Consider the following 25,096-nt stretch of genomic DNA (forward strand, 5'->3'; position numbering starts at 1 on the left):
TCATGGACAGGGAGGAACGCTGGTTTGAGCGGGGAGTCAATAGGCCATTTACGTGAAAAGAATACAACTATCTTGGAATCGAGGAGGAGGTCTAAGTTACATCTTTCACTATCTTACAATGCTGTGATTGCAGCCATTCCCCAATTCTCTGTTAATGGTACTCATGATCATTGATCAATTGTCATTGATCAACAGTTGTTGATCAGTGGTTGTTGATCAATGGTCATGGAACTTTGCACATTAATGATCAAGAAACTGACCTCACAGTATGTTGTTCATTCAGTGCGCTAGTCTCAGTCATTATGCAAATGTACTCTTAATAAAGTTAGGGAAACCTGCAGTCAGCTGAGACTGAAGAAGTCACCTGGATGAGTGATGAAATGTTTCTCCCACTGAAAACGCTACGTCCAGATGAACGGAATCAACTTTTTGGGATTTCCTTACCTGGATGATTGAGCATGCATCAAGACGTTTTATCCACACTATTAGGAATTAACAGGCTGGGGGTAAAGTCTCAGACTTAGAGTGTCTGTTCATGACAGCACGTGTATGATGTATATACATTTTTTCAAAACTAAAAGGCATTGGTTGTTATAAGCTGCCATTCACACAACAACTGATGTCTCTATGCAGTTGTCTATAGGGTGCGTTATTTAAGCTGCTTTAGCCTGCCCACAGTTGCCGTGCACCTGCATGCCACCTAGCAATCCACTTCCACTCCAGGTCCTCGGTTTATACTGTGTCTGATTTAATCATTGTCTTATCTGTGAAGCCTACTCTTTTCTGCACTGGGTCTTGGTGCTGTTTTCCATGTTTCAGATTCTCAGTGTATGCAGTAAGGGTGGAGATATATGCTGATGGTTTTTACATGTATATGGAATTAAATAAACGTGGTCGTCACTGAAATGTATTTTGTGTTAAGTTACAGTTTTAAGGTTTACCCTATAGAGATGTGCATTCACTAGGATGATTCTGTCTTAAAAAAAAGACTGACCCAAAGAAGGTTCAGTGCCTGAAGTTAAAAAAAACAGTCACCACAGTGTCCTATCAGCATCATGTAACTCTCTTGCTGTGATGCTAGCTCTTTTACATTAAGTGTAAACTTGCAGTGTTAGAGACTGATTTATAAATACCTTAGAATCTTCTGAACAAAAGCTTCTGGGTTTATACATATATATATATAAATTATAGATTTCATACAATTGCTGTCAAAGTCTTTTTGTCTTTTTAATCCATAAATAATTGGATTAAATATTGCTGAACACAAACTGGCTAGAAAGTCTATCAAAGACGTCAAGGTAATGTTTAAGAAGTATGAAACTTTGATTCAGCAGAGCCCTTTCCACATGTGGCAGAGTAGACCCGGAGACAGACAACCAGTCGCTCTCACATCTTCACCTACAGGCAATTTAAAATCACCAATTATTCCCACACAGAAGCTGAAGCCAGCCATGAACTATAAATATACAACCTTCTAGTTGTGAGGTGACAGTATTAACTGCTACTATGTTTTCTTTGTAAAAATTAAATTAAATTAATTATTTTTCTTTTTACTACAGGACAAATACACTAAAACCTTCTGGTGAAAAAAAGTAAATTTTCATATTAAAATACAAAAACTTCACAAAAATGTATCTTTATTTCTATCAATGTTTTTAAGATTGCATTCAACATGTCTGAGTCACCTTATCTAAGATGATTATCTTTTTTGAGAGGATGCATGGAATCCTGACCATGACTTCTTATGCAGATTATGGTTTTCCAAGTTTTACAGCACGCAGGCTTAGCTTACAGTGAGACACTACACTGAATCAAACTGTAAGGGCTAGTGCTCGTTCTCATTCCTGGTAGCTCCTGACATGTGTTATTTTCTCATTTTTTTCATATCTTTGAAAGCTGAGATAAAGTTTTAGTCATTATTGACTCTTCCACCCGCCACAGCTGAAGAGGATCTCGGCTTGCCGGCACTTCAGATGTTCTAGTTGTTCCTCCAGTTGGTCAGAGGCATTCACAGTATCCTCAAAGTCCTGCAGCAGGACCCTGTTGCCCAGCAGCCCACGCTGCTCCTTCAACCTCAGGTTTTGTCTGTGCAGGTGACTGTTTTCTTGCTTGACCCTGGTTAGGTGGTCCCTCTTCCCAGCCACCACGGCCTCCACCTCAGTCAGTTGCTCTCTCTTCACCTTGACCTCAATCTGGCACCAGTGCAGCTTCTCCTTTATATGTGACAGGCACTGACACAAGAGGGACAACAAAACACACTGTTATTGCTCATAATGAAAGAAATTAGAAGCAATCTGTATCCATGGATTTGTCAGCATACCACCAAGCTACTGCTGATCTTCTTCTGCAGCTTTACTGATCCCTCATGCTGCTTTTCGGCTTGTTTTTTCTGCTCTAGCTTCTCAGCCTGCAGCTGCTCAAACTGGATCTGTATGGGGTCCCAGTCATGTTCCTCCCCATGGCGGAGCTCTGCCTCCAGCTTGCAAACCTTCATATTCAACTTGATGTGCTTCAGCCGCAGTTTGATCAGCTCGTCCTGCCGAAGCTGTTCAGCTCGCAGAGACGCCGCCACTTTGGCCCGAGCTGCTTCTTTACCCAGGCGTCTGCTTAGCATCTTCACAGCTATATCCTGTTTCAGTGCCATCAGTGCTCGCCATTCATCTTCCACCTGAGGATGAAGATGAGACAGTTTTTGAGTGCATTAAAAGTTTGCTAAATTATTTTAATAACAGGGCTATATGTACAGGCACAGTTTTTTCAGTGTATTTTTTATTAAAATGCCAGCAGATTTCTACTTAGTTTCAAGTTATATTTAACAAACTGTCTTTGTGCATCTTCCACAGCTTCCACTGTGTCTGCACAGTTCAGTATGCATTGCACATCCATCCAGCTTCCCTGCAAGTGTGCATGTGTGACTCACTTGTGCTCATTTTCCCTGTAGAGACCGAGGTATCATTTAAAAGCTTTTCCCTTTTTCTAAACAGGCAAAAATAATGATAATAATGAATACATAAAAAATGATTTACTGTTTCATGCTTTTACTCTGCTAACGTCTATGTGTCTAGTTCACCCATGTTTGAAGTGAAAATGAAGTCAACAAAAACAAACAAACAAATAGATGGATTTTTGGTTCAAATGCAGCTAATTGGACTGCTGAACTGAAATATATCACCTTTTGCCCTTGCAGAGCACTGTACTCATTCCATTAAAGTCGTATTTTTGTTGTGGACAGAATGATCCAACACACACAATTACAAAAATAACACAATTTTAAGTGTTATTAACTTAATTAGGGTTGTAAGTCTTTCAATAATTTTGATCCACAATGACTGGAAACTGGAAAATTTTGCCATATCAAAACTGTGATTTTAAAATCTACTTATTTTTGTTTGTGCTTTTAACGTTGAATTCTTATTTAAAATTAAGGACAACTCTAATGAACAGAAGCCTGTATAGGCTACACTAAAAACAGTCTCAAGAAAAGATAACTGTGCCCCTGTGAAGACAGAATCAAAGCTGCTCTCTTTTCCTCTTTTGTCCGCCTCTCTTGCAGATACATTGCAGTGGGTGTTACTGTGAACAGCAAGAACGGGGGCAGAACTGTGCTCATATTTGTGAGCAACTGAAAATGTTTATGTCTCTTTTTTCTTGTACCCTAAGTACATCAGTTTGAGGTGACAAAAGATCACTGGTTTAACTAATCCTCTGTTGCTGTAATTTAGGCTCCTTTTTAAATACAGGCTGAGGAATGACTGAACATTTCAGCAAGACACACTGTAACTGTGTGCAGCTTTCTCTGCACATCTACTCTCAACAATGGCAGTAAAGTTGCAGCAAATCTAATCTCATGGGAAATAAATGTTTTATTGATAACTCTTCAGTCAGTTGAGGAACACTGGACATTACTTTATCACAGAATTTCTCTTTTTGCTTGTAGCTTGACTTTGATCTCTCAGGACTGTAATAAGTGCAGCTATTGTTCTGTTTGGCCTGTAAGAAGAGGCCTTATGGTGTAGACTGTGAATCTTAATTTACATAACGAGTTTCTTCCTAAAAGGTGTTGCGGGTTTGGTGTCCAAACAAAGAAGTGTGAAGCTGTTAAACGAGTCATCGAGTTAGTGATGGAGTAGGTTCAAAGACATGTAAAATAATCCTTACATGCATATCAGCATCAGCGTTTTTTGTTTTTTTAATTTTTTTTGGATGTACATTTAAGTGTAAAATGAAACTCCAGTACCTGACAGAAACTGTGGCTTTTTCAGTTGACTAAACTTTGTTCTTTGTTTGGGTTTCTCACTTCACCTAAATAGTGCAGAGCGTGTTTGGAGAGGGAAGTTTTTTCTCTTCTTTTAAAGCTACAATGTATTTAGTCACATAAACACTTTACATCACATTGTTGTTATTTTTAAAAGTGGATCTAAATTGTGCCTGTTGAAAATGTGTCTTTGCAGAACAGACAGAATGTGGAATCCAGCTTTCTGGAAAATCCATCTTACAAGCAACAGGAGTGAGTGATTAAAGTCTTAGCAATTTTTAGACCATCTGATTAATGAAAGGTTAAAGGTTTCAGTTTTTTACAACCCTTCTGGCTTGTTTAAGGGTTAAGATTCGGAGTCAAGGTTATGGTCAGTTTAAGGCAAGCAGGCAAACCTGTGCGTCCTGTCAGATGACAAAAGTTATGCCTCAGCAACACCAGTAGAGTCACGAAGGCAGAAGTTATAAAACCCGCTTTAGGGTGGAGTGCGTTTCTTTCCAACTGTCAAGTGCTTGTTCACAGGGGTCAGCTAAGGAGCTTTGAAAGAAAATCGACTGGACTTCTTTAAGTTTGTTGAAGATGATTCAGCTCTCATTCAATAAGCTTCTTGAGTTCTAAGATCAAAGATGGAGAGTCAGAAGTATTTAAGCCTTTGATTATGTGGCTCACCACATGAGCTAAGGTGTGAAAACGGGTGTGTTTGATATCTGCAGAGGTTCTGGATGAAACCATTGGGAGATATTGCCTCAAACTATCATGTGGCGCTTGGGAAGGTATCTCAAAAATGGATTATAGATGGCAGACAGTTGGTGTCGTAAGCCTCTTTTCAAAGAGGGTCGTTAATAACAGTTGGACATAGATGGCTTCTTTCACTCCTCTTTAGAACCAAAATGTAAACATTAGCATCCTTGAAAGAGTTACCTTTGTCCTTTAGATGCAGATGTATCTTTAGGTTCTGATTGGGGCTTTCAGTAAATTTCCACTAAAGTATAGCCAGTATTTGCCCCCTCCAGGCCCAACACTGGTAACAGAAGTGGGATGCAGATAAAGATTGAGTGGGGAACAATGAAGTGTGAAACAACTACTGATTAGTAAACGACACTTTTGACCTGTTGAATAGTAGTCGAAAAGGATTCTGTCTGAAAGTATAAAAAAACAGAGACAGAATTTTTAATGAAATCAGACCCATCTGATTTCTTTCAGTTTTTATGAACTCTGGAGTTAAACCAAACAACAACAAATCACATCATCTATGACCTACCAGATACCGAGGGAGACTGAAGCTTTAATAGACTGGAAGTTTAATTGTTATTATGCTACTGCAGATGTGAATATGGGATGTAAAACTGTGCTTTAATGTAAAAAACACAATCCCTTAAAACTGCACCAACCTTGCCCAGCTGCTCCTGGGACTGTAGCCTCAGGTCCTCTGCCTGACGCTGGGCTGCCTCGGATTCAGCACGGAGCTGCTGCTTCAGGTCAGTCAGGGTGTTGATGTACCTCTCGTACTCCTGCTGCTGCTCTGACACAGGCTTCTCGCCCTCCAGCTGGACACTGTCCCCAGCCTTCTTTAAGATTTGTGCCAGTTTCATCTGCAGCTGGCTGCTGTTATGCCTGGCCTTATCTCGCTCTTTGCACAGCTCCTGGAGGAGCTGTCTGTGTTCTTTATACTTTATGTTTAGTTTTTGTGCACATGCAGATGTGGCTCCCTCTTTTTCAGCCTCTTCATCTTCGTGGTGTAGAGGGCTGGAGATCTCCGTGTCCTGGGTCTCAGGCTGTAGCTTGTGAGCGTCATCGTGATAAGTGCTGTTCATCTCAGAAACCACACGTTCTTCTTGGGACAGTGGCTGTTCTTTGACTTTATTCATCACATCAAACTCAGTGCAGAGCTCATCTTCACTTTTGGCTTCTGGTTCAAAAGTGGCGGCCTCTTCAGCAGGGGACTCTTCTGTGACTTTCCCGCTATCACAGTGCTTTTCTTCAGGGTCTGATGTGGGCATTTCACTTGAGACAGCTTCATTTTTATCCCCACTAACAGTAATAAAATTCTCCTCTGTGCCTCTGTCACTGTGAATTCTTACCTTATTTTCTCCCTCTCCCGCCTCTCTGTCCATTTTTAATAATATTTACTTTGTATACAGAGATAAGGCTCGTGCAGTTATGTGGTCAATGAAACTGTTCGTTTTGTTTCGGTTGTCCTGGAAACTAAGCAGAAGAGCCAATCACAGGAGCCCTGACCCATTCTCATTAATATTTATAAGCAGGATGTGAGTAGCTCGCGCTGCGAGGCTCGCTGTACGCAGGCGCGAAGGTTTGCCTCCAACAACAAGAAGCAGACGCCAGGCAAGATGGCCGACTTGGGGAAGAAGTACTGCGTTAACTGCCTTGCAGATGTTACAAACCTGCGGCTTCGCTGCACCGAGTGCCCTGATATCGAGCTGTGCCCCGAGTGCTTCTCAGCGGGCGCTGAAATCGGTAATCACCGGAGATGGCACGGCTACCAGCAGGTCGACGGCGGTCGGTTCTCTCTCTGGGGTCCAGAGGCAGAAGGAGGGTGGACCAGCAGGGAAGAGCAGTCGCTACTCGATGCTATCGAGCAGTATGGATTTGGAAACTGGGTACATCACTTTTTAAGTTATTTTTCTGACCTTTAGAGCTTTCTATACAAACTCATAGGAGTTTCGTTGTGTCTAGTGCTTAGAAAAGGAAAACAATAGCAGTAGGCTTGTAGCGGTAATATAAGAATAACGCTAATGACCTTTAAGATAAAAATGATTTTTCTTATTATTTTCGTTGTTATCGTTGTACATAATTTTCGAGACGTCAAAAACAGAAGAAAAGCCTGAATAAAATAGATTTGAGAATAGTGTTACAATTTACTTTAAGAAACGTGGAATGTTAACATCACGTTGCATAAAAAGGAAAAATAATCATAATTATGATTCAATAATTGTATTGCTCCGAGTCACAAAACAACAGGGGACAAAACAGGAAGCAAATAAGTAAGGAAAAACTATATTGTTATGTAGTAAGTAGTAATTATCTCGTTATTAACTGAAACCTAACCCGAAACTTGTGTTAAAATGCAGCATATTAAAGAAACATGTAAAGTGTATCAACCTCTGAATTAAATGTGTACCAAAGACCAACTGTTTTGATATCAGACTAATGGAATCTACACAAATGTTAAATTTTTTCCATAATATCCCACGAATCCTTGAGTCACAGTGCTTTTTAGTGCCTACTTTAGCTTAGACATTCATTCAAAACTCTATTTTTATAAGAAAATTAACAAAAAAGAGCACAAAAGAAAGAAAACAGCATGAGAAAGACCACAGAGATGCTTGTAGATGTAGTGATGGAGGGTATGCAGAGGGTTGGTGTGACTATAGGGACAGGGTGAGATGGAGGCAGAAGATCTGCTTTAGCGCCCCCTGAAACAAAGTCAGAAGACAAGGAAAGGGAAAAAAAAGAATAGTTCTGTTTAAACACAAAAAGCAAAGTAATGTAACTGTAATCAAATCTCATTTTTCATAATGCAAAAGCGTATTAATGTGTTTTGTTATCAACTTATCCATCTCAAGCTCAGGAGAGGGTTTAAGCCTATCCCAGGGGTCAAAGGCCCAAAAACCAAGGCTAAGATTTAAGAGTGGAATAGTGTCACAAAAGGTTTGCTGGAAATGTTACAGATGTGCAGAGTTATCCCACCAAAGATCTTGTGGTACAAACCAGCCACCACCAAGTGATGTTTAATTTACTCAAGTATAAGATAAATTTTTGCATGTCAAATGGTCAGAAAAATGCACAGACATCTGTTAATGTACAGACTCCTCTTAAGTATATGTGTAGCGTATTAGAATATTTGTCTGTGTAAAATAAATTATATTAAGTTTGACTTACTTGGAAGTTTTTAGATAAAATTATGCACCCCTATAATGCATCAGAAAATGTACATTTTCAAATATCTCATGGTGATGTCTACAGTTAACTTGTTTAATTTTAAAAACAATCCAAAATTGAAAAGCAGAAAATTTGAATATTTAAATATCAATGATGAGAATTCTAAACCATTTTCTCTTGAACAGCTAAACAGATTGTTTGAGCATCACTCTTTCATCTTCTAGTATAACATAGAAAAAATGAAATGGTGTAGGTGTCCTCTTAGTAACAACTTCCTTTTTGTGGCCTTTCAGGAGGACATGGCCGATCATGTCGGAGCATCCCGGACTCCTCAGGAAGTCATGGAACATTATGTCACCATGTACATCCATGGAAACCTGGGGAAGGCCTGTATCCCTGACAGTATTCCAAACCGGGTGACCGATCACACCTGCCCGAGCGGGGGGCCCCTGTCGCCCAGCCTGACCACTCCGCTCCCTCCGCTGGATATCAGCTTGGTTGAGCAACAGCAGCTGGGCTACATGCCACTACGTGACGACTATGAGATTGAGTATGACCAGGACGCGGAGAAGCTCATCAGTGGACTGTGTGTCAACTACGATGATGAGGACGTGGAAATTGAAATGAAGCGCGCCCATGTGGACATGTATGTGCGTAAGCTCAGAGAACGCCAGCGGCGTAAGAACATCGCTCGTGACTACAACCTGGTGCCTTCATTTTTGGGCCGAGACAAGAAGGACAAGGAGAAGGACAAAACAGGGATGTTGGGAGTCGTAGGAAGTGCAGCTAGCGTGAGTGGGACAGGGGCTGGTGGTGGTGCAGTCGGATCAGGATCCATGACAGCATCGGGAGCTGGTCCTCTCCCAAGTACACCTAAAAGAAAAATCACCAAGGAAGAGAAGGAGCAGCGGGTGAGGCTGCGGGCGCTTTGCCAGTTCATGGCCCATCGGGAGTTTGAAGAGTTCTTTGAGAACATGCATAAAGAGCGAATGCTGAGGGCCAAGGTGCGCGAGCTGCAGCGCTACCGACGAAACGGCATCACACGCATGGAGGAGTCAGCGGAATACGAAGCAGCACGCCACAAACGGGAGAAACGCAAAGAGAACAAAAGTGTGGTCACCTCAAAGCGAGGCAGCTCGGGAGGAGGAGGGCTTGGTTCCGGGATGGGACTCGGGGGTGGAGCTGGAGGAGGAGGAGGCATTGCTGGGGGACTAGGGGTTGGAGGTGGGATCAAAGAAGAGGGCAAAGATGGTGAGTTTGCTGCCATTGAGAATCTGACGGGCTTCGAGCTGCTGTCAGACAGGGAGAAGGTGCTGTGCAACTCTCTCAACCTCAGCCCGGCACGCTACCTGACTGTCAAAACCATCATCATCAAAGATCACCTGCAGAAAAGGCAGGGCATTCCCGCCAAGAGTCGAATGCCCAGCTACCTGGACAAGGTTCTTAAGAAGCGCATTCTCACCTTCCTCACAGAAAGTGGCTGGATATCCCGAGACACCTCTTAGCACTCCGTCGTTGCTCAGGAAATTATAAATAGATAAGCTATAAGCGCTGGAGGCAGGAAGAACTACTGGTTTTCACCATTTTTTTTTCAGGAGTGACCTTGTAAATATGTACGTTGAAAAGAAATAAGATGCCCAACTGGAGAAAAAAATATTTTCATACAAGGGGAAGGAAGAAAACTGCCTATATTTTTGCATTTGGAAAGGAACAGGGGATTAATACAGCTGTGTGGGTTACAGTACTTTCTATTCTAAATGTTTTGAAAAAATAATAACTGCAGTGTTAACAGTTGCAGGTATTACAGAGCTGTTTTGGTGTTGTTACAGCAGGTACACTGAAGGTAGAAATAATGTAAGGAATGCAACTGGCGACAGGACAAATAACCTTCATGCTGAAAAGAAGAGTAAATAACAAAATTTGATTTGATGATAAACTCTTACCCCATTGGTGGCTGCAAAATAAGGTGATTGGGAAAAAAAAACACAAAGAAAAAAGCTCCAAAAAACAGGGTTTGCCCATAACCTGGCTGGTTTTAGCGCAAACATAATTAGATAGCCTAATATTAGTTAGAGCGGGCCTAATATATGGGCTCTCTGAAGTTTGCAGTCATTATCGGCCTATCAGAGTTTGCACCAAATGTCGAGTATAATAATGAATACAAAAAGATGAGTTTCCACAGGTCCCTTCGACTTCATTCCTACCCATACCTTTCGGTTGATATCATTGCTAGCCTATCACTGCTTACTTAGATCAGCTAGAGCTTGACCTGCTGCAGGTGGCTGATTGCTGTATATCTTCCCCCCCAATTTTTTACCAAAAAACTGATGCAGAAAAAGGCGTTGGGGTAATTTAGAGTTTTTGCAGGAGAGTGTGCTCCAACATCCATTCCATACAATACTCTCAGTACATGTAGCAGAGTAGAAACTAGTTCGAGAAATACATTGCTGGATAATTAAAGCGAAGCAAAACAAAAAACGACACCCGTTATTGTCCCTTTTTTAATGTAACTAACATAAAGAATATATATGTGTATATTTATATTAAACAAATATTGACCAGTATATCAATATTGGAATCTTTTCTTATTCCTAAATATGACCCTTAAAAATCCACTAAGGCTAATATCAGCAGTGTCACCGTAGGTTTGACCAATAAATGACAAGAAATGCCAAAGAAGAGATCATAGTCAGCGCCAGTCACACTCTGTCCACCAGAGGGCACTGCCAGGCTTATTTTTAACCTGTAAAAAGTCCAACTCAGAATGTATTTTTGTTTGATAGCTAATTTAAAAAGATCTTGCTTAAATTTTTTTTTTCTTTTAGCAAATTTAAGTTAAAATTATGTATGGCTTATATTTGTTTTAAAGCCCCTAAAATCTCAGCGTGAAATATTTTCTATATTTAAAAAGAATATTTTCTTTCAACCTTCTATGTTGTAGAAAATGTAAGTGGAGCGATCTGATTGACTGCGTCAGCAACCCACCAATAACTGTTGTATTCCTTTTAGTTTGTCCTGAGGAAAGTGTGGGTTCAGCTTCAAAACTTTAAATATTTTACAGTCCACGTGTTGTACTACAGATGATAGGACTTTAAAAGTACAAGACTGCTGTTTACCGAGTGAGTACACAGAGCTAATACATCATCACAACGTTGCACCTTAAGGTTTAAGGTTCAATAGTCTTTTAGTCTTATAGCTGACCACATTTACAGCTGCCCAACAAGGCTGATGTGCAGCCTATCAATATGCTTTCACTTCACTTTTTACATTGGCTAAAAGTAGAAGCAGAACAGTGGCATTATTTTCTTTTGTATTGCTTTTTTTGGTGACCCAAGCTGAACATTAGTTGTCTCACAGCTGAAGCACGTTTAAAAACAAAAGAATTAGAAGGACAAGAGGTAGTGTGAGTGTTACCTGTGCTGGAAAATGTCTAGATTCACATTCTCTTCTTTTCTTTGTCTGTAGCTGACTAAAATTTAGCTTCCTGGATGGAGCAGGGATAGTAATGCAGGGCACTGTTTTTGTAGTGTTGCTTTAAACGTGGAGCGTTGCGTTGTTTTGTTTATTACGATGTAGCGTCTAAGAACGTAAAGTTCCGCTCTAAGCTTGAGGATCATTTGTGCAGGGTGTTAAATTTCACTTATATGTTAACAACATTCGTGGCCAAAGGAGCTTCATTATGCTAAATGCTACAGCTGATTTTTTTGATTGTCAGCAAAGTCTTATGAAAAGACCCTGACAATTAGTCAGTGTATCACACAAATAGTGTGTGCCTGTTGCACTGATGAGTACAAACAGTCCAACGTACATTGTCTGCCTGTAACCAGCTAGAGTACCAAATGTGTATTGATCTGCAGCAGGAAATAGTCCCTCTTATTTACAGTATGTAGAAAACACTGAAAAAATCATTCAAGCAGATTTCTTTAGGTCATGGATATTGTTTTCGGGTCCACTCCTGTACATTGTTGTAACCCTTAGCTAACATGTTCCTATTGGATTTGAATGTGTTCATTGGCTGTAGTGGGTTTCCAGAAGATGCTGGTTGAACGTTAGACGAGTGTTCTGTTGATTTTGCAAAACGGATATAATAAGCATTTTTCAGAGCCTCTGGCCCAGAATGTTTTTCGAAGGTGATGCTGAAACCATCTGGTCATTTTTCTTTAATTGTCACTTTTTCTTTTTTCTGGTTTGCACGTGCAACTAACTGTTCTAGATTGTTCCAAAATGGTGTGTTTTGATATTAAAGTCTCAATCAAAAATGTGGAAACTGAAGAATTTGCTTTTGTTCTCATTGGGAAAATACTTTTTGTAAGGGGGATTTGCTGACTTTACATTACCAAATGTAAATATCTTTATAAGATAAATTTTAGGGGAGGGGAGAACTATGCTGACCTGTGAAATGTACAGTATTTTATGTCATGGAAATTTTTATAGCTTTTTGTAATTAAAAAAAAAAGTTTTTGGAATCGCAAAGAAGAAGAGGCTTTGGTTCTAGTCGTGGCATGCTGTCGAGCTGTCCTAAATCTTGTTGCCCGTCTCATTATGTTGAGTTGTTTTGCTGTTCTGTTACTTTGTTGTTGAAAATGACAGAGTATCTGTGGAGATGTATTAAAAGTGCAAATACTTTATCATTCTAAGTGGTGGTGTTTCAGTGTCAGTAAATGTGATCTTTCAAAAACTAACACAAAATGCCAGAATTTTTTGAGTCACAAAGAGAGGGTTTGTTACTTGTATAGCTGACCTAACGTCCACACCAGGGCAGAATATAAATGAGGTGACAGAAGTTTCAATGATCCCTTTCACTAGAAAAGAAGACTTGATATGAGAAAGCAAGAATAGAATGGACTAACTGTAGTAACGCGTCAACCACACAATGAAAAATGTAACAAGTAAAACTAAACGCGCTATATAAATGCAATCCATTATTATTATTATTATTGTAATTGTTGTTGTTAAACTGGAAAGGAAGAAAAATACATTTCTTAAAGAAAATTAGCTAAACAACAACAATAAAAGCTTAACCTACTTTACAGTACAGTAGTGGATTGCAATTCTAAAGTAGTTGTAATTTAGTATTTTCCTATTTCCTCTTTTTACTGTAATCATCCTGTCCTGCAGGTTTTAGATGTGTACTTCATCCAACACAGCTGATTTAAATGACTAAATGACCTCCTCAACATGTCTTGAAGTTCTCCAGAGGCCTGGTAATGAACTAATCATTTGATTCAGGTGTGTTGACCCAGGGTGAGATCTAAAACCTGCAGGGACACCAGCCCTCGTGGACGGGGATTGGGGACCCCTGATGTACACAATGAGAAAAAGGGTGGCTCTGACTCAGAAGCTGGGGAAGACTGAACGAGACTTGTCAGTCTGGCAATGAAGTACATTTTGCTATGTCTGCATACATGATAATGTTTATTTTGCACATTTAAAAAAATGAAGTGATATTTGATTAAATATCACTTCATATGAGAAATTAGCAGCTGAAACCTTGAATTTTGTAACTAAAGTAAGTCACAAGCATGACTTTACAGAGCTTTGTGGAACCAGAACAACTGCCCCCTGCTGGCCACGGGAAACAAAGCTTTAAGGGACTTCCACAGTGACCTACTTATCAGATCTGGGAACCATATAAATCTTTTAATTACAGTTTATGGAACAAATAAAAGTACAGACAGCTTTACAAGCTTACTCTGGTATTAAAGAAACCTAAGGTCAGTTCTGGAGTTATAAATGCATTAGATATTAGTCAGAATGGACACAACTGTTAATTATATCCTTGAGAGAAACAAAATAAATTAATTACAAGTCTAAACTGATTAGGGACTCTGAACTGGTTGCATGAGCTACCTGCATCTTTAATTAAAATGCAGTCCATTAAAGATGTGTATAAAAGCCAAACAGTACCACAATAAGGATTTCAAAATTGACAAGTTTATTTGGATGCAATGACAATTTGGACAAAAAGGTCCATATACAGAATTCTTCTACTTGACAGATAAAGCTCTCACATCACAGTCCACCACAACTGTGGGAGAGATGTTACACTGGCTGAAGCTGGCTTACCCCACCTGATCACATCCACAATACCAGGATTACTTTAACAGGGCCTTTAGGGAAGTCGCTATCAGCACAGAGCAAATGTCAACCTTTCTATCATTTTCTGTTGTATTGTTCTTTCACTTTTTCACAGAATGAAATTGATTATTATTCTAATTATGGTTATTAATATGAGCACTTTACAATGAAGTCTGGAATGATAACAACATTAACCACTTTGTGAACATATTTTATACCTCATCTCTGCCTAAAAAGTCTTCCAAGCAGGGGTTCGAGATCTCACTTCATACTTTTCCTTATTATTTATAGTTCTGAGAACTATGTATATGAATACCTGTCCCTGTTTACTTGATCAAAAGACAAAGACCACAACTTGCATGACTAATGAAAAAAAAAAAAAAAAAAAACCTGTGCGATACATAGTGTATCTGTTAAAAACTGTTGGATACTGTCCAGATACAAAGTTCAGCTGGGCTCCCCTTCTCTTTGAGGCACCTTAGGAAGGGGATGTGTGGACAGACATGTGAGAAGATGATGGTAGGGTGCCTTGAGCAGTCTGCTGAGCCTGAGGTCAACCAACAGTCAGGAAAGAAATACTAGTCCCGCTCTGTTACAGACTTACGGTGTCAGTTCTAGAGAGCTTTGGCTACACCCACCAAAGCTGGTCTGAGGGTACGACCGTGAAGCTTGTAGCCTACTTTGGTTACTACGGCAACAGTGCCAGGCTCTTTACCCTCGACAGGGGCGTGGAAGAGGGCCTCATGCTCATAGGGGTCAAATTTCTGGCCATCTGGGTTGAGCTTGATAAGGCCATGCTTGGTGAACACCTTCTGGATCTGAACCTCGGTCATCACCAAGCCGTCGTACAGGTTCTTCAGGTGAGGGTTCTGGCTTGTCACCTCCTCCTTGGGCACGCTCTCTGTGGCCTTCTCTAAAATGTCTGCAACTTCCAGCAGGTCCTTGCAGAAGCTCTGGATCCCTAGTGAGGGTAAGATGTTGGCTAATTATTAAGATTACAATTTTATCATTATTGTCCTTGCATTTTTCTATCAACAATCAACTCTAACCTTGTATCATTTTTGAACTACTCAGCATTTTCTCGAGTCATTTTAACTATAACCTAGCAACATATACCAAAATCTAAAAGATATGATGTCACTATACAAAAGCAACTGCATTAAACCACATAAGAAAATCATTTTTTCTAACAAGGCTAAAGTTGACCTCTTCTGACATCTAGTGGTAGGAACATGCAACACCAGATCGTTTTAGCCTTACCACCTAACAAACATTGCATCACTTGTAGCACCAGTTCACTCACCGCATTGCAAATTGATGGTTTATACTAGTGATAAGGGTGTAAATAGGTGCTGCAGTATTCTCATGACTGATAAGTATCTCCATTTAGACAAAACCTCCACATCAGCATTGGTGAAGGAGGAGAAGTTGTCAAAACCAGAAGCAGAGAAATCCTTTTTTCTGCTCGTAGAAAGTCTCAAAGTCTTTAAACTGTTGCCAAATTTCCCTCTGTATAACCTGTGAATCTCTGAGCTTCTGTAATACTTCTCTGATATATCATTAAACTATGTTTAATCATTAGCACTATGTTCATGTGCTCATGTCTTCAACCTGGCTGCAACAGCAGCAACAAAGTGTGTGAGGTTACAAAAACAAAGGGTATAGAACCAGCTGAAACGACATCGAGGCAGTGGCTTGCACCAGCAGATCCAACGTCCACAGGTGCAAACTGAAAGCCTAAATGGAAACAAACCCTTACCATATAATTTAGCGTCCTCTATCATCTTCTGAGTTCTCGTCCTGAGGTTCTCTGTGTCTGCCAATGCCCTCTTGTACTTTTCCTGGAAACAAGGTGGAAACAAACTGCTGATTAAAAACTGCACTTACATTTGTTAAGCCCCTTTATAAAGGCTATAGTGTTCTATCACTAAGACTAAAACTCATTTGAGCTCAAAAGGGCCAAATACTTTAATCACATGCCCACTGGAGAATCCAAGCCTCATTTTTTAAATTTTTTATTTTGAGTGATAGATTATAAATGTATGTGCCGCTATGTGAAGAACAGTAACTTCACAAAGAACAGCGTAACTTGACAAACGCTGAAGTACAGAAAAAGGTAACGACATGGTAATGTTTATACCAGGTCAGTGTAATTTTGGTAACCACTGAACTGGAGGCAGATCTGCAGCCCACACTGACTTACTGTCATGTCTTTGAGCTGATCCTCCAGCTGGGTTTTCTCCTCCATCAGGGATTTCTCTGTTGGGCTTGGTTCTGGCTTCTCAGCCTCCTCCTCTGACCCGTGGCCATTCTTCTGCTGGGTGGCCATGCATAACAATCGTGGAGACCCCCTGGGTGGCAAGGACACTCAGAATAAGTCAAACAAGTCCGCACTTTTAAGTTTTAGCAAGATTTACACCATATATGCACCACAGAGACTTTATTGGACGTGGCCAAAGCACTTTAATGTACAGTACTAAAATATTTCTTAGCCCATAACTTGTGTTACTCCAAGCACTTTGATAACAGAAACCTGAAAAAGAGCTAATACAAATGTTTCCTCATAGCATACAAGGGTGTGAAAATGACACATTCAGTGTCCCCATATGAACACAATTTTAATATTCTTCAGCAAGGCATTTAAAGTCATTGTATATGTGTACTAAATACATAAGACACATTAAATATCAATTCAACTGGTAGAGGATCAACTTAGAATTTCTGCCACTAAATGATAAATGCCTAGTTAGTATATCATATATGTCAGCCTTATTTTGTTAAACTCATTGTAACAGCCCATTTCGCCGGAAATGTGCATCTTTCTCTAGCCATTAGGAAAGTTTGGAGACCTGACGCTAATCTTGACATTACATTATTTAATGTAACACGAAGTTGTAGTTAAACAAGAGGGGCTTGTGTAAGGAAGGTATCTACATATATGAAATTAGTTTGGTCCATACGCATTGCGTCAAGTCCCACATAGAAACAGAGAAGACGGTTTAGTACATTAAAGAGAGCAAATAAATACAATTTTTAAAATCCCACGTCCACAACAGCGTGTGTAACAGACCCCTGAGTATTCATTGTAGCATGGACTACTTTCAGGATACGTCAGGTTATGTCATCATCCTCCAGTTTCTAGGGATTACACGCCTATACGGTGATTAGGCTTCAGTTTGACCCACTATATTATCAAACATACGTATTTAAGCGTTTCTTTGATCTGGATTTTCACGTTAATGATAACTGTAGGGACTATTTAACCCTGCAAAAGCTAACTCTGCTAGCCACCACCTGACCAATGAAAGCCTGTCGTTACTGTAAAAACGCCCATGTTAAGGGACGTAACTCACCAATAAATACTCCTTACCTTATTATCGCAGGCGAAGCTACAAAAGAGTAGCTCTGTCTAACTGCTCGTACACACCAGCTCGCCATTTTCAGAATAATTAGCTGTGCAGTTCAAACCTCCTTGTAACACACGCTGACGGGACGTACAACCCTGCTGTCAGCAGCGTGGGATTCGCACCAATCACTGACAAGTAAAAAGACCCACTCTCGCAGATGACCAATCGTGTTTATTAAAGCGTTTGACGACACAATATAGTTCGGTTGAGTTGAAGTTAAAGGTGAAAACTGCATATGAGAGCAAGGACAGTTTTTTTAAACCCTTATCAAACAGAAGGTTACTCATCGCTTGGTTATTCAACCGTAACCGTTTAAGTAGCAAACACTTAGTCGAATATTTTATTTATTTTGTAGTGTATAAAACGCGACTGAATTAGTACTTCTTTGGTATTAGTGTCTCATTCGGGTCTGTCAGTAACTCTTTAGAAGGATCAGGCTTTCTAGCTGCCTTTCCTCACCAACATGCTCTGCCGTGTTGTACTATTTGATTCTGATACTACTACTACTACTACCACTACTACTACTACTACTACTAATAATAATGTCTTGGATGGTTTATACAGTCAAAATTCTGAGTTTTTCAACAAAAAGAACAGCATAGCAGAATAATAAGTTAAGAGCAATTTTTAAATGGTTAATTTAAAGTTCTTGTGGAGGTCTGAGAGCAAAGTATTACAATGATCAAGCCAGCTTCATAAAAAAAAAAGAAAAATAAGAAAGGATGTATATGGGAGACCTAAGATTGTAAAATGTACTTCAGATTTTGTTCTTAATTTGAAAATCAAAAGACAGGTTATGGTCAGTGATCACTGAGGTTCCTTTTTTTGTCTCATCAGTGCATGAAGCTCAGTAAATTAACCAGAACCATCAAAACAGATTTGCAGCTTAGAGTCCTTTATACGTAAATCCTATATAGGATGGCAGTTTGGAGGGCTGAAAGCCCTTATTTAGGTTGAACCAAGTTTTAATGCTGGATTATGTTTCAACAATTCAACAGATATAAAATTGTGATTGGGAGCTGTTTAAAGTCAGTGCGAAGAGTGTTATTTCTGAACTGAATGAAGTATTTTAGTGCAGAAACTTTACCAAACATAACAAAAAAGTGGTCCCATACATCTTATGTAATGAAATCAATGGGCTTATTACTAAGTCAGGCAATCCAAATCAATTTTATTTATAAAGCACTTTTTAAAAACAAGTTTAGCAAAGTGCTGTACAAGGCACCAAAACATCATACAATAACAACAACAACAATAATGACGATAATAATTATACAGTAAAAACAAACCACTTACATTTGAGTTAAAAGCTTTGGAATAAAAATTATTTTTATGTCGCACTTTAAAAACTGACAATGACAACTAACATGGGCAAAGCTATCATTCGTACCTCAGATATGTATGGTGATGCTGATCCATTAAAGGTTTTTAAAACCAAATTATTAATCCTAAAAACAAACAGGGAGCCAGTGGAGGGAGGCAAGGGCAGAGGAAATGTGCTCCTGTTTCTGATTAAAAGATGAGCCACAGCATTTTAGACTAACTGTAGGCAAGCAAGGCAGGCTTTGCTAAGGCCAACACAGAATGTGTTACATTACATTAGCCTGTGTTGTGATAAAAGCATGAATGAGACATTCAAAAATTTGAAAAGATGAGTTGGATTTGATCTTGGATAAAAGCCTCAAGTGATAATAACTAGCTTTAATAGCATAATTTTTGTTAATCTAGTATATATAAAAACCATTCAGTTTTACACCAAGTTTAGTCACTGTTGGTTTAACATAACAGAGGGCCCAGGTCCAAGAGAGATGCAGCATACACACTTTGATATCATTCAGACTCTCCAGTAGTGCTTTAGAGGAGACGACATTTCTTTTTATAGGCATATAAATTTGGGGTCATCTGTAAAATCCATAAAAATGGTTGGCAATGCAATGTTTTTTTGAAAAAGGCCATAAAGTCAAGCTTAAGTTGCATTAGCTAGCCACCAGGTCTTCTAACTCTGCTAATTTATGTGATATTTTTTCATGTGTGCTTGCTCTGTTCTGCTGTTGCTCTGTTCTCCCGTTTCCAACAGGCAGAAAGGCCCCACGTCAAACTATATACTGCCAAATATAAATTGCTGCAAAAATAAAAGTTTTTTGAGTAAACTGGTCCAGCCTGACATGTGGTTTATGGTTCATTTTTATACTTTCTCATATAAGCATACGCTACCCTGCAAACTCAAAACTGCCACTGAAAAGACAAGGACTCCTGACAAACCATCCAACTGTGATAAGCTGGGAGTGAGAAGAATGATCATCACCATAAGATCCCGGAGGTTTAAGGTGATCAGAGGCTTCCAGCTCTTCCCAAGGAATCTCCTCCATGCGCTTGAGACCGTGTTGGGAGATGCAAACCTTCTGGCAATGATACATGTGTCATTCCAGAGGAGTTGGACTACCCGTTCAACCTCTGTAGGGGCCAGGTATTGCATCATGCTACCAGTAGTAACACTGACCTAAGCCAAATGCAAAACTAGTAAAAAAGGAGCCATAAGGGAAGGAGGGAAAAGGTCAGTAGCATCCACCTCTAAGCTATTCCTGTTTTGCAGGGATGTCTCATTGTTGCCCCTTTACTGCACCTGTTGATTTCTTTAACAGCAAAGCAGCTGAAAGTGACTGACCGGGTCTCAGAAGTTTAATCGACCTGATGCTATACTCTGATTAAAAAGTGTTCCTTTTTCATTTATTTGAGCAGACAAACACATGCACACACAAACTTCCACTTGTGAGCAGTTATAGGTGAAATGTGGCTCCATTATGAGAGTTGTGACAGTCAAATTGCTTATATCTTCCACTGTGCTCCTGTGAATGACATTTCCACTTACAGCCTGGTATTTGAAGATGTGTTGTCACTCTGTCTGCTTCCCATCAGCGAATCAGCTTCATTCTACATGAAATGAAACCTTGCATCATTTTTCTGTCTCTTCATGTCACACACACAATTCAAGCTCCTTTTCATTTCCTCTGTCCTCCTCCTCTTTTTTCAGTGCACATCTGACAAGGTGGAGCTAATTGATCAGCCTGCCATTTTCTCTGCCCCCCCTCCCAGCCCTGTGACTCCACCTGTTCACATTTCTCTGTCACTGCCTTAAACGGCTGGAAAAGTGATGAGGGATATGACTCCATTTTGCAGTAAGCGGCGCAGACATGTTGGCTCTTCCTCATTAGGAGGGGGTTTGTTTCATGAGGTGGAGCACAGATCCTTCTTGTTTCTGCTTTGATGAGGCTGCTCAGTGTCAGACTTTGATGTCTGTCATTAATGAACCTCTTTAAACATTTTTGACTCAGGCAGCTTGGTGCTGCTGAAAGCTTAGCAACAGCTACTCTCACTGACTAAAACCATCAGACAGAAGCTTTAACCCAGTTTCTTTTTTCATGTGTAAAAGCATGTTCAAGGTTTTTCACCAAAATGTTCTCGCATTCTAGCAGCTTTTGTTGAGACATCTGAATTTAAGCTGAGTTAAGTTTAGCACTTGGTGCAGAGTACAGTCAGACAGAGAGGGCTGCTTCTCCTCAAGCTATTGAGATGTTATCCGAGGCACAATCTCAGTAATCTGAAGTTTACAACAGGGAGTTATTACACACTGAGGCTGTTAAGCATTGTTGGAAAAACCAAAGCATACTTTTATTTACATTTCAGAAGGAAAAAATTTATTTTCAGCAGTTATATCTATTAAAAAATACATTATTATTAAGTGAGCTCTTTTTTCATAATGAACAACTTCTAATTTGGTGCAACTAACTACAACTTGAAGCTGGCTTACAAACTTAAGTGTATTAAAAAGCACTCTAAACACCCCGTAAAAAGGAAACTCGAGCATGAACGTACTGTCAAGCACATATGCATGCAGTTTGAACTTTGGTGGACATACTACTAAATTTTATTTTGTTACAAAGTCACTGACCCATTTAAAGCACTTTCAGATTTGACAGGTGAGTCTATCCATGGAGTTTTATGTCCCAGTCTCCATTCACATAGAGAATTATAACTCTATAATGCAACACAATGGTGACCTTTCCAGGGTGTACCCCACCTTTTCGCTCAGTCACAGCTGGGATAGGGTCCAACACAGCCACGCCTCTGAGATGGACAAGCAGAAGAGATTCAGTTCACAACAACAATTGCCTCAAGGGACTTTATATTGTAAGGTTAATTTTTCATGTATTCACATAGGCTCCTAACTGATTTTTTGATATGATCTTTCTTCCTTTCCAAAGTTTGATAGAGGCGACACGATGAGTGTGTTTGTCAGGCGCCTATTTGGGTTAAGGCTTTAGTCCTTATGAATAATCATGATGAGCCCTCAGCCTTGGGGATAGTGCAGCAGACAGATTGTTTGTTTACCAGTGATGTTGCAGCAACTCGCCTCTAAACCCAATGTGCTAAAATAGCAGAAAAAAGAATTGAAGGCGGCTGATGGTAGTCAGGCACAAATGAGGGGCTTAGGCACTGAAGGAAAGCATGAACACAAGGGCACAGAGGAAAATAAACCTCACTTCAAAGTTGCTCGTACTGGAAGAAAGGTCGAGAGCCGGTGGGTGGATACAGATTGAAAGTTTGTTGTTTTTTTGTTTTTTGCGCAAACTGGAAGACAACATATTCAAGGTTGTTTAATTATTCATGTGTGGGGATTCACTCCAAGCCCTTTTACTTCTCATCCAACAAGACTAACAAGACCTTCACAGTATTACCAAGGGGATGTTTGTTTACACAGATCAGATCGAGGGCAGGAAAATAGTTCGCTTGGGTCAGATGATTGCCACAGAGTTTGATGGGCATAGTGTGTAGGCCACCAGCAGGGGGCATTCAAGTACATATTTTAATGAATGGCCTGGGAGCAGTTTCGCTGATATGAGAATCAGCAAGGAGAGTGCATGCTATGCACAACAAAGCCTGGAGGGACTCTTTCACAGTGTTAGTGATGCTTGCAGGACAGCCGGGTTCCCGGAGGAGCACTTTCATTCTTTTTTTTGGTATTTCTCTGAGAGCAGCTCATACAGTCGTACAGTGAGTGCTGAACGCGCACAAAGAGGGAGAGGGACCCTGTCAACAGCACTATTTGTACAGCCCATCACTTTGTGTAATGGAGAGGGAGAGTGCTCTGGTGCTGCATAACTGCTAAATGCAAAACTTCAGTGAAATGAAAAGAATTTGTTCTCAGAAGATCCCGGGGTCTTTAAGCTTAGTAATGTACTAGCAGTGAATTGCATCACCCACTTAAATTCTCATAACTGCAAGTTTCAAACTAGGGATCTGCTGAATTAGGCAGTAATAAGAGATGTCTTAGTTTGTAAAGCCTTCAGTAATGTACAAATCAGTTACAAAGCAGAAAGCATTCAGTCATGTAAATTGGATGTTTCAGTATAAGTTACATGTGGCGGGGCGTGGTTTTCCGGAGCTGCTGCAGGTGCGATTGACCCACCTGAGCAGCATCTGCAATCACGCCTTGGATAGCAGGCAAAAAATATCACTACAAAGCTGATGCACCTTAATATACTCTCTCCGGTAGCGTGTGTTTAGCCCTGTTTACTGGTCATAGTCTCTATGTTCCTCTTTTCTCTCCTGATCAACCACAATAGTCACGGTAGATAGTAGGCCCTCCCTGAGCCTGTTTCCACTTAAGGTCTGTTGCTTTTAGAAGGGAGTTCTTCCTCCCCACTGTTCAATTTATTCAGTTTTATTTATATTGTATCATTTTACAAGAGTCACCTCAAGGCACGGTTGTGCAGTGATGTTTGAGGGGGCAGGTGCTCAAAGTTAAAAGGGGGACCAGGCTGAATAACAACAACCCACATTCATCAAGAATCCAATATGGAATCGCAGACATTGAAATGTCCATATGAGAGATGGTGGCTGATTAAACAAGTGTTATGAGATAATAATAAAATGCAAAGATTGGTGACAATGCTTGAAAGCATAAGGCAACCAATTAAAAAAAACAACAACAGCGGGAAATAAAAGGAGGGATATTAGACCCAAACCGAGTGATTTATGACCCCAATAAAATGATTTATGACTTAGGAAGTAATACAGGAAGTAATAAAACATATGGTAGCCATAAAACGATGATATTAATAAACAATATAATATTAATATAATTATGATATTTCATAACTCTTTAATTTTCAATTTTTTCAAAAAATATGATCATGCAAAAATATACAATTTTTATCATCAAAAGCAATTTTCTCATTTTAAGCCAAAAAATAAGTTTTTACTTTTTTTATGGCCAAAAAATGCCATCTGTTCGTGGGCCAGTGCGTGTGTCTCAGCTCACAAAATGTTTTTTTTGAAAAATGTCAGATATTTTTCAAAACAGTGTACGTGTTACAAACCATTGTGATATTTTTTGAAAGATTTGAAAGAAGGATTGACAGAATGGTCAAAAGGAAAATGCAAAAATGTAGTTAGACAGGAAGATTAACACTTACTGATATGCACAGAGGGAAAGCGACGCCAGTTGTTGATCTGGCTGGAGACAGGGGTCTTGTGCGAGCTCCCAAGCAGTCCGAACCTCCGCCGGAGATGGTAAAATCGGACCTGTTGCCGATTGGCTGTGTCGGGCCCGCCGGGCCCGCCCCCGTGATATGTGATTGGTAGCGGCTGAAGGTAGGCACGCCTCGGAGGCGGAGTTGGTCTCGGGCGCAAAGTTTCGAAAAGAGGTAGGCAGCATTTTGCGAGCTGAGACGGGGCGAGTAAGAGAGGGAATTTACGCTGCGCACTGGATGTGAGAAGAGGGATCGTTTGAAGAAAAGATGGCTAGGTTTTTCTGGATTAGGACTGCCGGGAGCTTGCACGAAGCTGGAGGGATTTTTTTTCAGGAGAACGCTGTTGACTTGCCTAAGGGTTTGAAAATTAAAGAGTTACGAAATATCATAATTATATTAATATTATATTGTTGATTAATATCATATTTTTATGGCTACCATATGTTTTATTACTTCCTTCCTGGGTCATAAATCATTTAACTGGGGTCATAAATCACTCGGTTTGACATAAGGGGTCTAATATCCGTCCTAATAAACTAGAACCAGAAGGGCAAAAGAAAGGTCTTGTCGTGGTACTGTAAGAATGTAACAAAAAAATCTATACACATAAAACACATGCACACACATGCACATACAGTGACACTTTATACCTTCTCCAGAATACTATATATATACTATGGCCACATGTTTGCATCATGGTGCTGATCCAGAATCCTTTCCTTTATTGTTTATAAGGGAATCCTTCCCTTATAAACAGTAAAGGAAGGACTCTAGGGAAGGGAAGGGACTGGTCCTGTTTTTGAGGTCTGGCTTCTTGGTTAATATTACTGATTATTGGTTTCAGTTTAGTTTTATTGTTGCTTCAATGTTTGGAGCTTCAATTTTTGTGTCTTAGCTTCAGGTTCCTGCCTTGGGTTTACTAA

At 40.0% G+C, this 25,096-nt stretch overlaps 3 protein-coding genes across 3 annotated transcripts; 1 reads left to right on the forward strand and 2 right to left on the reverse strand.

Moving 5' to 3' along the window:
* Positions 1-1,641: 1,641 nt before the first annotated feature.
* Positions 1,642-6,369, reverse strand: cfap184 (cilia and flagella associated protein 184). The gene is made up of 3 exons (XM_063470276.1): positions 5,647-6,369; positions 2,321-2,668; positions 1,642-2,231 (listed from the first exon to the last, which is right to left on the reverse strand). Exons 1-3 carry the CDS (start codon positions 6,367-6,369, stop codon positions 1,917-1,919), a joined length of 1,386 nt encoding a protein of 461 aa, XP_063326346.1. The 3' UTR covers positions 1,642-1,916.
* A 225-nt stretch (positions 6,370-6,594) lies between these two features.
* On the forward strand, positions 6,595-12,770 carry tada2b (transcriptional adaptor 2B). Its single transcript, XM_063470275.1, has 2 exons — positions 6,595-6,873; positions 8,449-12,770. The coding sequence occupies exons 1-2, from the start codon at positions 6,604-6,606 to the stop codon at positions 9,658-9,660; spliced, it is 1,482 nt and encodes a 493-aa protein (XP_063326345.1). The 5' UTR covers positions 6,595-6,603; the 3' UTR covers positions 9,661-12,770.
* Positions 12,771-14,067: 1,297 nt separating this feature from the next.
* On the reverse strand, positions 14,068-17,739 carry grpel1 (GrpE-like 1, mitochondrial). The gene is made up of 4 exons (XM_063465970.1): positions 17,604-17,739; positions 16,437-16,584; positions 15,993-16,074; positions 14,068-15,194 (listed from the first exon to the last, which is right to left on the reverse strand). Exons 1-4 carry the CDS (start codon positions 17,669-17,671, stop codon positions 14,848-14,850), a joined length of 645 nt encoding a protein of 214 aa, XP_063322040.1. The 5' UTR covers positions 17,672-17,739; the 3' UTR covers positions 14,068-14,847.
* Between the last annotated feature and the right edge of the window lie 7,357 nt (positions 17,740-25,096).

This window comes from Pelmatolapia mariae, linkage group LG3_W (genome assembly GCF_036321145.2).
Source record: "Pelmatolapia mariae isolate MD_Pm_ZW linkage group LG3_W, Pm_UMD_F_2, whole genome shotgun sequence".
Classification (NCBI taxonomy): Eukaryota; Metazoa; Chordata; class Actinopteri; order Cichliformes; family Cichlidae; genus Pelmatolapia; species Pelmatolapia mariae.

Bases quoted from the DNA above. Each gene is read 5' to 3' on its own strand.
- tada2b (XM_063470275.1), top strand. From the start codon at position 6,604: ATGGCCGACTTGGGGAAGAAGTACTGCGTTAACTGCCTTGCAGATGTT. The intron at 6,874-8,448 runs GTACATCACTTT...GTGGCCTTTCAG, and splicing joins AGTATGGATTTGGAAACTGG to GAGGACATGGCCGATCATGT.
- cfap184 (XM_063470276.1), bottom strand. From the start codon at position 6,369: ATGGACAGAGAGGCGGGAGAGGGAGAAAATAAGGTAAGAATTCACAGT. The intron at 2,669-5,646 runs GTTGGTGCAGTT...CTTCATCCTCAG, and splicing joins CCCAGGAGCAGCTGGGCAAG to GTGGAAGATGAATGGCGAGC. The intron at 2,232-2,320 runs GTATGCTGACAA...CTCTTGTGTCAG, and splicing joins AGATCAGCAGTAGCTTGGTG to TGCCTGTCACATATAAAGGA.
- grpel1 (XM_063465970.1), bottom strand. From the start codon at position 17,671: ATGGCGAGCTGGTGTGTACGAGCAGTTAGACAGAGCTACTCTTTTGTA. The intron at 16,585-17,603 runs GTAAGGAGTATT...CTTGCCACCCAG, and splicing joins GCTTCGCCTGCGATAATAAG to GGGGTCTCCACGATTGTTAT. The intron at 16,075-16,436 runs GTAAGTCAGTGT...CCTTGTTTCCAG, and splicing joins ATCAGCTCAAAGACATGACA to GAAAAGTACAAGAGGGCATT.